Here is a 16418-nt window from a genome sequence, read left to right as displayed (position 1 = left end):
TTTTATTCGAATTATTTCGATCGGAAAAAACATAAATAATAACGAAAATTTTAATAATATTATTTTAATTATAATAAAAACTTAATATATAAAATAAATAATAAAATAATAATAAAAAAATTAACGTTAAAATAATATAATATATATTATATTAAATAAAATATATTATAAATATTAAATATTTAAATAAATAATTACGTATATAATTAAAATAAATTAAATAATTATTTTTTAATTATATAATTATATTTTATTTTATATAATTATAAAAAATTATTTATTTTCGTTATATTTTTTACCTTATTATATTTCCTTAATTAAATATTTACTTAAATATTAAATATCATTTTTTTTTATTTTTAATTTAATATAATAATCTTTTTAAAATTAATTATAAATTATTATTTATTTAAAAAATAAATAATTTTTATAATTATTAATTATATTAAATACGTAATTTAAAAAAAATAAAAGTAAATTTTTTTTTTTTTTAATTATTATAAAAAAGAAAAAAATATTAATTTACTTTAAATTATTTTATAAATTCCTTATTTTTGTAAAAAAAAATTTAATTAATTAAAAATTAATATAAATAAAAAAAGCTTAATTTAAATTAATTAAAATAATATTATACGATAAAAACATTTTTTTTAAATTAATTAATAAATTCGTTAATTTCGCATTTTTTAAGTTATACTTTTTTTTAAATTACTTTTATATATTTTTTATAAATATTTAATTAATTTTTATATTATTTTAATTTATTACGAAAAAACTTATTAAACGTTAACCGCGGTTCTTTATTATTAATTATATATTATTTAAAATAAACTTTTAAATTAAAATAATTTTTAATATACGAATATTTTTAATTTTTTATATATTTTAATAAATATTTTATTAATTATTTATCGTAAATACGCTACGTTTTTAACGTAAAAAAACTATTAAAATTATACTTATATAACGAAACGTTTAATTATTTCATTAATTTTTTTAATTTTAAATTATTTTTAATATTTTATTTATAATTAAATACGTTAATATTTCCGAAATTATTCCACATTTTATTTATTTAATTAATAATAATATAATTTATATTTAAATAATATCGAATTTAATAAATATTTTAATTTTTAATAAACTCGACGATTTTTTATTATAAAATATCTTTATATATAACATATAAAACAATTTAATTTAATATTAAATTTTTATTAAACTTATTTATATTAACGAAAAATTCGAAATATATTTAATAACGTTAATATAAATTTATAAAACGTAAGTTTTAATTTATTTATAATTTAATAACGTATAATTTTTTAAAAAAATTACTTTTATTATTATTTAATTTTTTTATTTTATTTATTAATATTATATTTATAAAAATTTTAAAATATATAACTTTATACCCGTTCGTAATTTATACCGTTCGTATTTTTTATAATTATAATAAACTTATTATATATAATTAATTAAAAATACGTTATTATTATAAACGACGTTTTAATTTTATAATTTATTTAAATAAACTATAATTAAAACTTTAACGTTTTAATAAAAAATAAATATTAATTTAATACGTTTATTAAAAAAAAATTAAATTTATTAATGTTATATTAAAAAATTTTACGTAAATACGCATTAATATAAACGTAAATTTTAAATCCGGTAAAATAAAACTTTATATAATTGTTTATAAATTATATATAATTTAATTTTAAAATTATAAACTTTTTATTTTTCCGTTTTTCGTTACTTAATTTATTATTATAACGTTATTATACGATTTTAAAATATCGTTAATAATATACGTTATATAATTTATTTTTTATAATAAAAATATAAACATGTTTATAAATATATTTTTAAACGTTATTTTTTTTTAATTCTTCGAAAATATTTAACATTTATTCGTAATTATTAATAAATTAGTTTATTTTTATTATATTATATAATTATTAATATAAATTATTAATTCGTTTTTTTATGTTATTTTTTATTCGAATTCGAATAAAAAAAATACGATTAATTATTATTTTATATTAATATTATAAATAAATTAAAATTAAATTATTATAATAATTTTTTTTATAAAAATAATTTCGTATAATATTTACAAGTTTTAAATTATAATCGAGTTTTTCGTAACGAGTTATTTTTTATTTTTTTAATTTACGTTTTAAAAATTATTTCGATATATTAATTTTTAATTATTTTTCGTTTAAATAATTAATAATAAAAACATATAATAACTTTATTTCGAAAAATTAGTAAATTTCCGTTTTAATAAAATTAATATTTAATTTATTTTTACGAAAATTTTATCGTTAAAATTATTATTAAAAAATACGTAAATTAATATTAAAATTATATTTACTTCGAAAAAAATGTAAGATTTTTTTTTATAAATTATTTTTTTTTAATTATAATTAAAAAATTTAATCTTTAAAAACTTAAAAATTAATTCGAATTTATAATATATTAATTTTAACGAAAAATAATAATTATTAACTTTTTTTTATTATTTAAATTAATTATTAATATTAATTTATAAATATAAAATTTTCGCGTGATATAAATATAATATTACTTAATTAAAACCTTCGAAATTTTTAAGTTATTATTTTATAATTTCGAATTTTTAATATTACACTTTTTCCTTTAACTTTTTTTTACCTCCCCTTTTTTTTTCTTAGATTTTTTTTTAATATATATAACGAACTTTTTTAACTTATCCACTTTTTTTTTTCTTTTCGTTACGATTTAATTAAATTAAATCTTAAATTATTATAAAATATATAAAAATATATTAATTATAATTATAACCATTAATAAAACTTTTCGATTAATTTTAATTATTATTTATAAAAAATTAAATTTTTTAATTAAACTTATTTTTTTTATATTATAATTAATTATAATTTTCTTTTTTATTATATATATTTTTTATATTTATTTTATATATTAATATAATATAATTATTTTTATTAATTTATTTAAATTAAACTTAATTAAAAATATATATTTTTATATTAAATACGAACCGTTATATAATTAAATTAGTAATAAATAATTTTATTTATTATATAATAACGCGCGGTAAATAATTATATAATAATATTAATATAATTATAAAACGAAACGAATATAATATAAAACGATTTATTTTTTTTATAATAAAATTTAAATCGATAATTTTAAAATAAAAATTAAATTTTCCTCGTTTTTTAATATTTATAAAATATTTTTATATATAATATTAATTATTTATATAAATTTATTTCGTATTATAAGTAATTTACTTATTTATTTAAATATTATTTAAATAATGTAATTAATCGTAAAAATAATATTATTTATTATAAATTTTTTAAACGTATATAAAAAAAATTATTAATATATATTATCGAAAGTTTATAAAAATAATTTTAATTTATTATACGACATTTTTTATTTATAATTATTAAAATAAAATTACTTAACTTGCTTTTTTTATTATTATTTTTATTATTTTTTTATTAAAAATAAATATAAAAACGAAAAAAAACGTAATAAACTCGTTAATTTATTAACTTTATAACTTATTTTTTTTTTATCGAATTCGTTATATATCATTTAATTTATTACGTATTATAATTTTAATATATTTTTTATAATAAAACACGAACCGGTTAATTTTTTTTAATATATATAACTTTAAATTAATTTTATTAATAACGAACGAAACGAACATAAATTAAATAAATAAAATAATAACGTTTTAATTTATATAAATAATATTTACATGTAAATATTAAATAAATAATACGTTATTAAAAAAAAATATATTAAAAATATTATAATAAATAAATTAATATACGATAAAAAAAAAATAAAATAATTTTAAAAATTACTTTATACGTTTACGAATATTATATTTACGAATATAAAATAAAAATAACATTCGTAATAATTAAATATTTTAAAATATATAAATTAAATTTAAACTTATTTAATTAAAATTATTCTTATAAATATTATTTAAAAAAAACGATATTTTAATTTTTTTTTTAAAATAATATTTAACTTTATAAACTTAATTTAATATTAATATTATAAATTAATTTTAAATTAATTAACGAAAAACTTTTAAATATAATTATTACGTTAAATTTATTAAAAAATTTTAATCGATAAAAAAATATTATATTATTACTTTATTAATAAATATTATTAAATATAAATAAATAATTATTAATAACTTATTTAAAAAAAATAAAAATCCTTAAAATAAATTAAAATTTTATATTAAAAATAATATTTTTAAAACTTTTATAATTATATATAAAAAACGAATTAATGTATTTTTATACGTGTAATTTACAATAAATCCCCGTAATTTTTATATTTCCCACATTTCGGCTTTTATTATATTTCTACTTATAAAATAAGTTAAAAATTTAAATAATTTATTCTTTAAAAATAATAAAAGAAATTAATTTATATAACGTTAATTAATATATTCGTATATAAATTTTAACTTTATTTTATCGTTAATAAAAAATTAAATATTACGAAAAAAAATTTTAAATTAATTTAACTTATTATTATTGATTTTTAAAATAACGTAATAATAAAATTCGAAAAGTTTTATTTTAAAACGTTTTAAAATTATAAATTTTATTAAATTATTTTTATTATTAATTTATTATTAACGTTTTTTAAAAAAATTTTATATTAATTAAACGTTTTATAATTTATAAAATACGTTAATAAATTAACTTTATTAATAAATTACTTACTGTAAATTATAAATTTTTAAACTTTTATACTTTTAATTTACGGTAAAAATAGTTTAGTTTTTTTTTAAAACCGAAAATAAATAATATAAACGAAAAAAATTTAAAAAAATTTATACGAAAAAAATTAATTACGTTTAATAAAAAAAACTTATTTATTTTTATAAATGTAACACGAACCGTTAATATAAAAATATTATCCGTTTTTTACGAAACGCGAAATATTTTTAATAAAATTATCCGTTAATTTTAATTTTTTTAAAACGTTATTTTATTAAAATCGTAATAAAGTTTAATTATTTAAAATAAAACTTTTTTAAATAATTAAAATTTAATTATTAATATAAATTTTATTATTATAATTATTATTTTAAAATATAATAATAATTATAATTATATATTTATCGAAAACTTTCTTATATTTTTTTATAAAAATCATTCGTTAAAACTTAAAATAAATGTTAAAAAACGAAAAATTAATTAACTTTTTATTAATATTATCGATTTTAAAAACGAAAAAAGTAATTTAATAACGCGTTAAAAAAATAAAATCGTTTAATTAATAAACGTAAAAAAAAATCGAAATAACGAATTACGTAAAAATCGTAATATTTTAAATTTTTAAATTAATAAAAAATCGTTAATTTTTAAATATAATATTCGTAAATAATTAAAATTATTAAAGTTTAAATATTACGAAAAGTTTATTAATAAATAATAAAACATTATATAAATAAATAAATTTAATATATTATTTTAATTATTTTAAAAAATAATAAATATTATATAAATAAACATTTTATTTTTAAAAATCTTTTATAATATTAATATTATATTAATTAATATTTTAAATATTAAAATTATATAAATGTATTAATTTTTATAAACTCGTTTATTTATAACTTTATATAATATATTTAAAATATTTTTTTTAATAATACGTTATTACGTAATATTATTAAGTTTTAATAAAACTCGATATAAATTATATTATTTAATTACGTTTTTTATAAAATATTAATATTTTTAATTATAAATAATATAAAACGAAAAAATTAAAACTTATTTAAATATAATAATATATTAAATTATAATTTTTTTTATATAAATTTAACTTTAAAAATTAATCGAATATAATTAATTAAAAATAATATTTTTTAATTTAATATAAAATTATATATATTATTTCGTATATTTTAAATTTAAAAAAAATTTAACTAATTATAATAATTATTCTTTAAATTTTATATATTTTAATTTAAACGCGTTTTTTTTACATTATAATAATAATAATAATAATAATATTATAAATAATAATATTAATTTTATTTAATAAATTTTTATTAACGTTAAAAATATATCGTAATTTAATTTCTTAATTATTATTTTAAATTATAAAAATAAAAAAAAACCGTATTTTTTACCGAAAACGTATTTAAATTATATTTAATAACGTTTAAAAAATTCTTAATAATATATAAAAACATATAAATATTTTAAATTAAAATAAATTAAAATTATATTATTATTTATATAAAACGAATAATAAAAAAATTAAAAATATATAAACGATTATTTATTATTTAAATAAACACGAAATAAAATAAAAAATTATAATTATTAAAAAATTAAATTAAAAATAAAAATATAATTATAAAAAATAAAAGTAAAAATAAATAAAAATTACGTTAATAAAAAAAAATATTAAAGTTAAATTTAAAAAAACTTTATTAAATAAAACTTTATTTTTTTAAAAAAAACATTAAATAATTAATATTTTATTCGTTAATCGTAAAATTATTTTTTTTATTATTAAAAAACTATTATTAAAACTTTTTATTTTTATATTTAATATATTTTTTATTTATTTATTTATTTTCGAAAAATTATTTAATTAATCGTTAAATTAATAATAATTTAAAACTTAAATTAATAATATATTAAATTATTTTTTTCTTACGTTTAAATATAAAAATTTTCGCTTATTTTAATATAATTAAAAATTTAAATAATATAATAAAATAATTAAATTAATTTATTTTTATTATTATAATTTTTAATATTATAATAAATAACGATTATATATTTATTTATTTATTAAATACTTAAATATAATAAAATTTAATTTAATTAATAATTATTATAATATTATTAAATAAATATTTATTTTTTTAATATTTTTATAAAAATAAAAAAACTTATTATATTTATTTAATAAATATTTACTTATACGTATTATAATTTATAAGCTTTTTAATTTTTAAATTACGAAGTATAATGTATATTCGTCGTACATTATATTTATATAATATACTTTTTAATACATTAATTAAATTAACGAGTTAACGGATTTATTTTTATGTTATTTTAATTAACTTAAATTAAGTTTTTTTTATATTTTTCTAGCTACATTATTTTTTAATTAATTAAAACTTTCCCCGCGTAAATAAAAAACTTAATTTAAGTATATTTTGTTCGTTTTTTTCGTTTATATTATTTCGAAAATATTTTAATTATAAATAATTTAATTAACTTTATAAATTAATGTTTTAAACGATTATATTTAATTAATTACGTTAATACGCATTTAATACAATTTATTATATTATATTACGACGTTTTATTTTAATTTTATTCTTTAAAAATGGATTTTTTATTTAAACTACTAGCCTTTTTATTTTCCCCGCCACGATTTTTTCGATTACACGATAATTTAAAGCTTTTAAAATTTACGTTTAAACTATCCGACCTTCTTTATATTACTTTAATTGTTTTTAAAGATAAAATTAAAGAAGAAAACGAAAAAAAAAACGAAGAAAAAAACGAAAAAAAAAACGATGAAAACGAAAACGAAAATATTATATATAAAACGTAACATTTTTAACAATAACGGTAAAACTAAAACTTTAACTTTAAAAAATTCATTAAAAAGTAAATTTTATCGCGAATAATAAATAATAAACACTTAAGGTTAAAATTACATTCGTTATATAAAATATTAAGGAAACCGTTAGTATAAAAACGTTTAAAAAAAGCTAATATACGATTATAATTCGAAAAAAATAATGTTTATTAAAAAATTACCGATGTATTTATTATCCGTTATAAGTTCTTCGTTTTATCGTTAAAAAGCACTTTTAATAAATTTAACTTTAATTAATTTTAAGCATTTAATGAAAAGCTTTATATCGTTTAAAACGTTTACGATACGTAATAAATTAAAAATATTATTAAAAAAATTTAATCTTAAATTAAAACTAAATTTCTTTAATTAATTACGTTTTTATCGACGGTTTTTATAAATTAATAAATTAATCGTAAATTATATAAAAATAATCTTTTTTTTATAATTAAAACGTATATAATTACGGCAATATTATTAAATATATATATTTTTAATCGATATAATTTTTTATTTTAAATTATTAATATATATTTTTATAATAATAAAGTTTAACGTTAAATTATTAATATATTTTCCCGTTTCGATATATATATTAATTATAAAATCATTATAAAATTATTAAAAAAAATAGCGGATTAATTAAAAGTACGTTTTAATAAATTAAATTTTATTATAAGTTTAAATTTAATAAATTTATAAATTAATTTTAAATGTGTTATTTATAATTTAAATGTTATATTTATTTACGATAATTTTAATTTTAAAGATAAAGTTTAAAACTTAATTATAAGTTATAAAAATATTATGTAAAACCTTATTAATTACTTTATCGTAATTAATTTAAATGTATATAACTTTTTTTTTTAATTTTAATAATATATTATAACCTTTTTTTAACGAGATTAATTTATAACTTATATTATGTTATTTTCGAATTATAAAGTTAAGATTATTAAATATCATTTTATTTATTTAATTTAATTTACTTTTAACATTTCATCCCTTAAAAAAGTTATTCTTTTTTTTATTATTATTAAACCTGAAAATAACGTTAATTATATTTTATAAACATTTATTATTCATGAAAATAAAAAGTTAATATTAAATGTATATTAAGTTTATAATATTTTATTTTATAATATATTTAATTATAAAAATTATAATAAACGATTAATATTAATACATAAAAATTAAAAAATTACTTTTTTTATTTAAATTATTATCGTTATTTAATTTAAAATTAAAAATATTTATAATTAAAAGTAATGGATGTTTTTTATGTTAACATTTTTTCATATTATTTTTAACTTTATTTAATTAATTTTCCATAATTTTTAAAATTTATTAATTAAACGAAACGTGTAATTTTTTAAACATGATTAATATATTAAAAATATTTACGTTAAATATTATAAAACTTTTTTATTATTACATAACGTTTTTAATGTTCATATTATCGTTTTTTTAATATATAATTTTATTAATATAAATATTTTATTTAATAAAAAAATTCACTTTAATTATATATAAAAAGTTTTATAATAAATAAATTTTAAATTATTTAAATAAAAATTATTAATAATATAAAATTAATTATTTAAAACTTATATATAAATAAAATAATATATAAAAAAAGGAAATAATTTTATCAATATTAAATTTTAAAATTATTATCGATATATAATAATTATTAATTATATATTAATAATAATGATTATTATATAATTTAATAATTATAATATATTATAATAAATTATTTTATAATTACCGTTTTTTTTTTATAATAAAAAAAATAATAATTATAGTTTTAAAATGTTATATTTTATTTAACTTTTTTATTTAAACATTATAAAACCCAATTTAACTATAAGTATTTTTCGGTTAAGTTTTATTTAATATATTACGGTTAATAATAAATAAAAAGTTATTAATTTAATTTTAAAACATATTAATAACGCTTTTACCATTAACATTAAAAATAATAAAAACTCCACTCATAACGTTTTTATTATATTCGATTATTTATTTATAATAAATTCATATACCGTTTTTATTTAACATTATATTAAATAATCGTTCATTTCGAAATAAAATAGCCGCCACATTTCGTTATTAATTAATTAAAATATTATAAAATACGTTTATAAATTATATATTAATAATAATATAAAAAAACGCTTAAATAAGTACACTTCATTTAATACATTATTTAATACGCTAAATATATTATTTTAAAAATTAAAACGTTTTATAAATAATAAAATTAATAAATTTAATATAAAAATGGTTTATTTTATTTAAATATTAAGTTAATAAAATTTATTTAAATTACGTATAAATAATAATTTAATTATCAAAAATAATAAAAATTAACGTTTATATAAATTAAATTAAAACGAAAATAATAATAATAAAAAAAAATAAATAATTATATTAATAATTATAAAATATTTATAATATAAAAATTAAAAGTATAATTTAATAATAATTTTAATTCGAAAATAATTAATATAATTATATAATTAATACCCTTTTTTTAAAAAAAGTAAAAACACGATATAATATTATTATTAATAAAAAAAATTATTTTAATTAATTACGTTTTATTATATATTTAATATAATTTAAAATATATATTATTTATATTAAACTTTACATAAGTTTATTATTATTATTATTTAAAGTATTTTTTTTATCGTTTTAAAATTATTTATTTATTTATATATAAATTATATTCCTTTTTTAATTTTATTTTTTCTTTTTTTCTTTTATATAATTTTCATTATTTTAATATTATGTTTTTTTAATATAACTTTAACTTTTTTATTTTCTTCGCCCTTTTTTTTACCGCTTAAAAAAAAGGTAATCTTTTTTTTACCTTTTAAAAAAAAAGGGGTTTCCTTTTATTCTTTAAAAAAAAGATTAATAATTTTAACTTTTTTTATTTTTATTATTTTTATTTTTATTCGAAAATTTATTTTTAAATAATGTTAATATTAATTAGCCTTTTTATATTATTTATACTTTTATTATATTAAAATAAAACTTTAATATTTACTAATATATTAAGTAAATTTATTTAAAAATTAAAAAGTATTAATATTATTATAATAATAAGTTTTATTACAATAAAATAAATAATATTTATAACTTTATTATTATACTTTTAACTATTTAATTAAGCTTTACGTTTTATAAAGTTATTATAAATTTTACCTTTAAAATAAATACTTATTTTATATATTTTTTTTTTTAACTTAATTATTTAATAAAATAAAAACAAATATTTAAAAATAATTAAATTATTATAAGAATATTTATTTAATAAAATACACTAATTATACCATGATTATATAAAATCTAACCGTTTAACTTAAACGTTAAAAAAAATTAACGTTATTATTATTAAATAATTAAAATTCATTATTAACTCATTTATAAATTATATCATTTCATAAATATTATATATATATATATTAATATATATTAAATTTATAAATATATATATTTTAAAATAGCATATTTATTCATATAATTAACGTTAATAATATAAATATAAAAATGGAAAATATAAAAGAAAAAAATAATAATAAAAAATAATATATAAATGTTTTTTAATAATATTAAATTTTATATAAATGACGATATATAATAAAATAATTTATATAATATTAAAATAATATTTATAATATATAAATAAAACTTATATTATAATTTATTTATTTATATTTATCTTTATTTTTATTATTAAAATTAAATAAAATCGATTAAATATCAAATAATTTTATAAATAAAATATAATAATAAATATTTAATATTTTTTTTTTTATTAATATTTAACTTTCATTAATTATAAATTATTATATAAATATTTATTATTATTAATATATAATTTTTAAATATTATATTACGTTAAAAATATAATTTACGTAACACATTATTTAATTAAGCTTGTTTTTTCTTTAATTATTTTAAATTATTTTAATTAATTATTTTTTTATTTCGTTTTAATGTTTTAAATTATATTTTTATATATAACGTAATTAATATGTTATTAATAAGCGTTAATGGCGTTATTATTACGTTTAATAAATAAGATATATTCGAAATAATTAACGTTTTTTATTAAATGGTATACGATAATATATAATGTAATAATATTTTAAATATATAAAATGTTAATATTTATCTTTTATTCGTTTATAATTTAACTATTTTGTTAAGTATTATAATGGATATTTTTTCTTTCATTATTTTATTACGTTTTTGTATATTATAATATTTTATATATTTAATAAAAACATTTTAATATATTTTAATAATTTTAATATTTAATAAATTTTTAAACTTTTTACGTTTATTTTAATTATTTTTAATTAAAATATTTTTAATTAATTAATTAATATTAAATAAAATATTTAACTTATTAAATAATTTAATTATTTTTTATTAAATTTTATTAAACATAATTATAAATTTAAAAATTTTCATTTAATAATTTAATATATTATATATTTATTAAGTTAATTTAACGTAAAAAACGTTAAATTCTTATTAAATAAATTATTAAAACGATATTTTTTTAAATATAATATTTTTAAATATTTTAAAAAAAAGTTTAAAGAATTAACCGAATTTATAATAACATAAATTATAATATATATTTCGAAAAATAATAACAACTTTTTCCACGTTATTTTTTATAAATTTATTTAAAAACTTTAAAACGTATTTTTTAAAATATATAATATTAATAAAACCATATATATTAAAATATATTATTTATAAAACTTTTTAACGTTTTAATTTAATTTTAATTTATTTAATTAAATTAATTAACTTAAATTATTTAAACTTTAAATTCATTATAAATTTATTATTTACATTAAAAATAATTAACGTAATAATTTTATAATTTATTAACATAAACTTTATATAAATATACGTTAAATTATTAAAAATGTTATTTACAACCGTTATCACGTATTATAATTTACTTAAATTCTTAAATAATTTCTTTTTACATTTTAATTTTAAAAGTTTTACTTTATTAACTTTTAATAAATTAAAATATTAATAAAAAAGAAAAAAAAAACAATACTTTAAGTTTTTCCGTTTTTAATTATTCGATTAAATTTTTATAACAAATTTATAAAATTACTAAAAATAATAACCTTAAATTATATTACTCATTTTACATTTTAAATATTCATTTTTATACTAAAAATTACCATTATTAATATAATTTAATAAAAAAAATCCTCGTTTATAAAATTATTATATATTTATTATTAATTATTTAATTAAATATTTATATTATATCATTATATAAACCATTTAATTTTAAATAAAAATAAATTAAAATTAATAATTTATAATATTAAATAATAATAAATAATAATTAATTATTTTTTATTATTTATAAATATAATAATTTTATTAATAATTTAAAAAACGTTACATTTTATATTATTAAATAAGAAAAATAATCGTTAATAATCTTCGTAAAAATAACTTTTTTCTAATAATTACATAATAATAAATATATTAAAACAATTAATAATAACTTAAATAAATAATAATTCATTTTAATTAATACTTTATTAATAAAAACCACTTATAAATATTATAAATTATTTAACTTTTTAATTTAAAATAATAATATATTTAAATTATAAAACTTCGTAAAGAATTAAAACTTTTAATTAATATATATTTAAATAAATAATTCGAAAATCTTTTTATTAATATATTATATAAAATTTATTAATAATTATAAACGTTAATTTTTAATTAAATTTAACATTACGAAAAAACTTAAAAAACTTATATTACGTAACTTATTTTAAATTAAAAATAATATAAATAAAAGTTTTTTTAATTAATTTAAATTATAAAATATTATTTTATTAAATAATAAATAATTTTTTATATATAAAAAAAAATATATTAATTTTTTTAATTTCATTAATAATTAAAAACAAACGCGTATTAAATATTTTAACAATTATATTAAATTAATTTTAATTTAACTATTTTAAAAAACATAATTATAAAATTATTATACTTTATATAATAATAAATATAATTTATAAAATAATATTTTTTTTATATTTAATTTAAGTTATAAAAATAATATTTTCGTAATAAAATACCGTACATTATATTAACTTTATTTAACCGATTTTTAATTCGAATTTTAATAAATTTAAAATATAATAACGATTTAAAATAACATTAATTATAATATATATAAAATTATATTTTAATTAAAAAATATAATTTTAATTAACTTAAAACTTTATTTACGTTAAAATATATTAAATATAATTATAATAAAAAATATTAAATATAATTTAATTAATAAAATTATATAAAGTATTTAATTATTTAATTAACTTAAATAATTTTTTAAATATAAAATTAATAAATAATTATTTTATATTTAAATCTTAAATTAATTTATTCATTAATAATAATATTATCATTAAAAAATAAAAAAAATAAATTAAAATTAAATAAATAACGCATATTTATTTTAATTAATAAACTTTATAACGTAATTAATATATAATTAAAAAATAATTAAATTATATAAAAAAATTAATAAATAATTTTATTAACTTTTTATAAAAATATTAATATTATATTTTATATTATAAATAAATAATAAATACTTTTAAATTAAATATTAAAAGTTAAAAATATAATAAATAATAACATATACCTTTAAGGTTAAACCAAATTAGCCTAAACTACATTTTATTAAATATCGCGCCCAGCCTTACAGATACATTAGCACAAGCCACAGCTACCGTGGCTAAATAAGGCGCTATGGCGTTTAACAAAATCGTAAGCTGAGCTCGCTAAAATAATCCTTATAGTCCGCCGTCGGGATGCCATTTTCAACTCACGCTCGGGTTTAAACACAATCCAATTACCGATTTAGCTTAATACAGGCCAATTTAAGCTTATTTTATTCATGCAGACCTAGGACTTCCATAGGCATGCTCAGATATCTGATGTAGGACCTAGGTAGGTAGGTTTAACAACGAAATTGCCATTGGTCTGAGGTACGAACGCAGTCTCAGTCGTGCAGGGGAGAAGACTATTACAAGACCGCTGAGTGCGCGCGCGTCTAGCTTCTAGGTAACAAGATTCCGAAGTCAACGATTGGAGGCACGTTACATCTTTATAGAGCTATAGGTTATTAGTAGCTCGCTATGCTCCCTACTACCTTAGTCCTACCACCTACTAGGTAGCTACTGCGTCTATATTTGGAACTAAGTCCACCAATGGCGGCGGTATAGTCACGCCGTAGTGGTAAAGCGGAGGTGGCTATGATCTTAATTAACAGCTCCAAGACAGTAAAATCCGACCGACAAATAAGGCGTAAATAAAATCACTTGATCCTGCATTATAACACTTGCCTATTTTATCGAAATTGTTGAATGAAAGGGAGACAGGCCAAGTCACGCTGTTTTAGTTAGCGATGTGGTATCAATGTCAGCATACCTAGGTCCTAGGCAGGTATACATCGCGCTGTGATTACCTACTAGGTATATAGTAAAATTGTCGTGGCTACCGTAGGTACTACCTATTTCGAAGATTGCTTTGTGAAGTGGAAGAATTGTGAGAAAAATTCGTGCCGTTAGATATGAAGTTACACTCGACTATCGCCTACCTTCTCGTAGGCGTGACAACCTGTACTGTGCGTCCATTTTGGCACTCATTATTGCTCTCTCTTCTCACGATTGCTAATGCGCATACATATAGGCATTTCCAGCCGAGGACTCCGCGCGGGCAATAGCGGGTTTTGTAACACCTAAGATAACATGGACAGGTCAAGTCAAGCCTGGGGAGGATTCTGTGTCAATCACAGGCACCGCACAAGTAAGTTCGTGTCTAAAAGCTCAATAGTCGATATATGGTCTAATCTAACGTCTCCGGGTTCGTAGGAAATTTATAAGCGAATCATCGAAATAAATCCGAACTATGACAATGAATTAGGCCTGAATAGCAACCAGTCAACTATAGCGACGAGGGGCCTAGAACCTATCAAGAAACGAGCGACAACTTCTGACGTATAGCTACCCCTATTTCTAAACTGCGCTACTAGCGACTGCTGTGACATATTCTCTTCTAATGCGCAACTTCTCCATAGGATTGGACTTGTGCATATGGCAACGACGTGAATGCCGAGTCGATTGGCGAAGGGGTCAGATATCTGTACAGAATTGTCAATGCTGACTGTTCAGCTCCCCCAGGGAGCCCTGGCGCCGGCGGCTGCAGCGTTAGCAGCTGTAATTCGGGCGCTGGCATCTTCTTGTGCAACGACTCTAGCAATACAGCACACATCCCCTGTACCATAATCGCAGAGTATGTTCCCCGCTGTAAGGCACCTAATTTACAGAACATTTCTGACTTAGTGGGCCTTCTAGTAACGCCGTCGAAGTCCTAATTAACTGCCAACGAACTACCTATAATGGTGGCAATACCTGGACCACCGTCACACATGGACAGGTAAGACAGTTGATCATCCTAAACGCTACCACTGATACGAATGGGCTAACATGTCACTATAGATATTTTCCAACGATCATTCTTGGAATGTCATACTCAACAAGTGCTAGCACAACACATTATGTTCTCCAGACGCAGAAAACAAGCTCCCAGGTTACCTACACGATATTAAACTAGTTCGATTAAGTTGATATATCAGATAACGT

The 16418-nt window shown here is 13.6% G+C and overlaps 1 protein-coding gene across 1 annotated transcript; it reads left to right on the top strand.

Annotated features, from left to right (window-relative positions):
• Positions 1-15346: 15346 nt before the first annotated feature.
• Positions 15347-16357, top strand: GGS22DRAFT_200574 (uncharacterized protein; the record flags this gene model as incomplete). Its single annotated transcript, XM_047966455.1, has 6 exons — positions 15347-15400; positions 15466-15582; positions 15648-15773; positions 15854-16068; positions 16131-16212; positions 16275-16357. 6 exons carry the CDS (start codon positions 15347-15349, stop codon positions 16320-16322), a joined length of 642 nt encoding a protein of 213 aa, XP_047818750.1. The 3' UTR covers positions 16323-16357.
• Between the last annotated feature and the right edge of the window lie 61 nt (positions 16358-16418).

The sequence above is a fragment of the Annulohypoxylon maeteangense genome (assembly GCF_022496945.1).
Source record: "Annulohypoxylon maeteangense strain CBS 123835 unplaced genomic scaffold GGS22scaffold_9, whole genome shotgun sequence".
Taxonomy (NCBI): domain Eukaryota; kingdom Fungi; phylum Ascomycota; class Sordariomycetes; order Xylariales; family Hypoxylaceae; genus Annulohypoxylon; species Annulohypoxylon maeteangense.
Note: the sequence above shows the minus strand (reverse complement) of the source record. Positions and strands in the feature narration are given on the sequence as shown.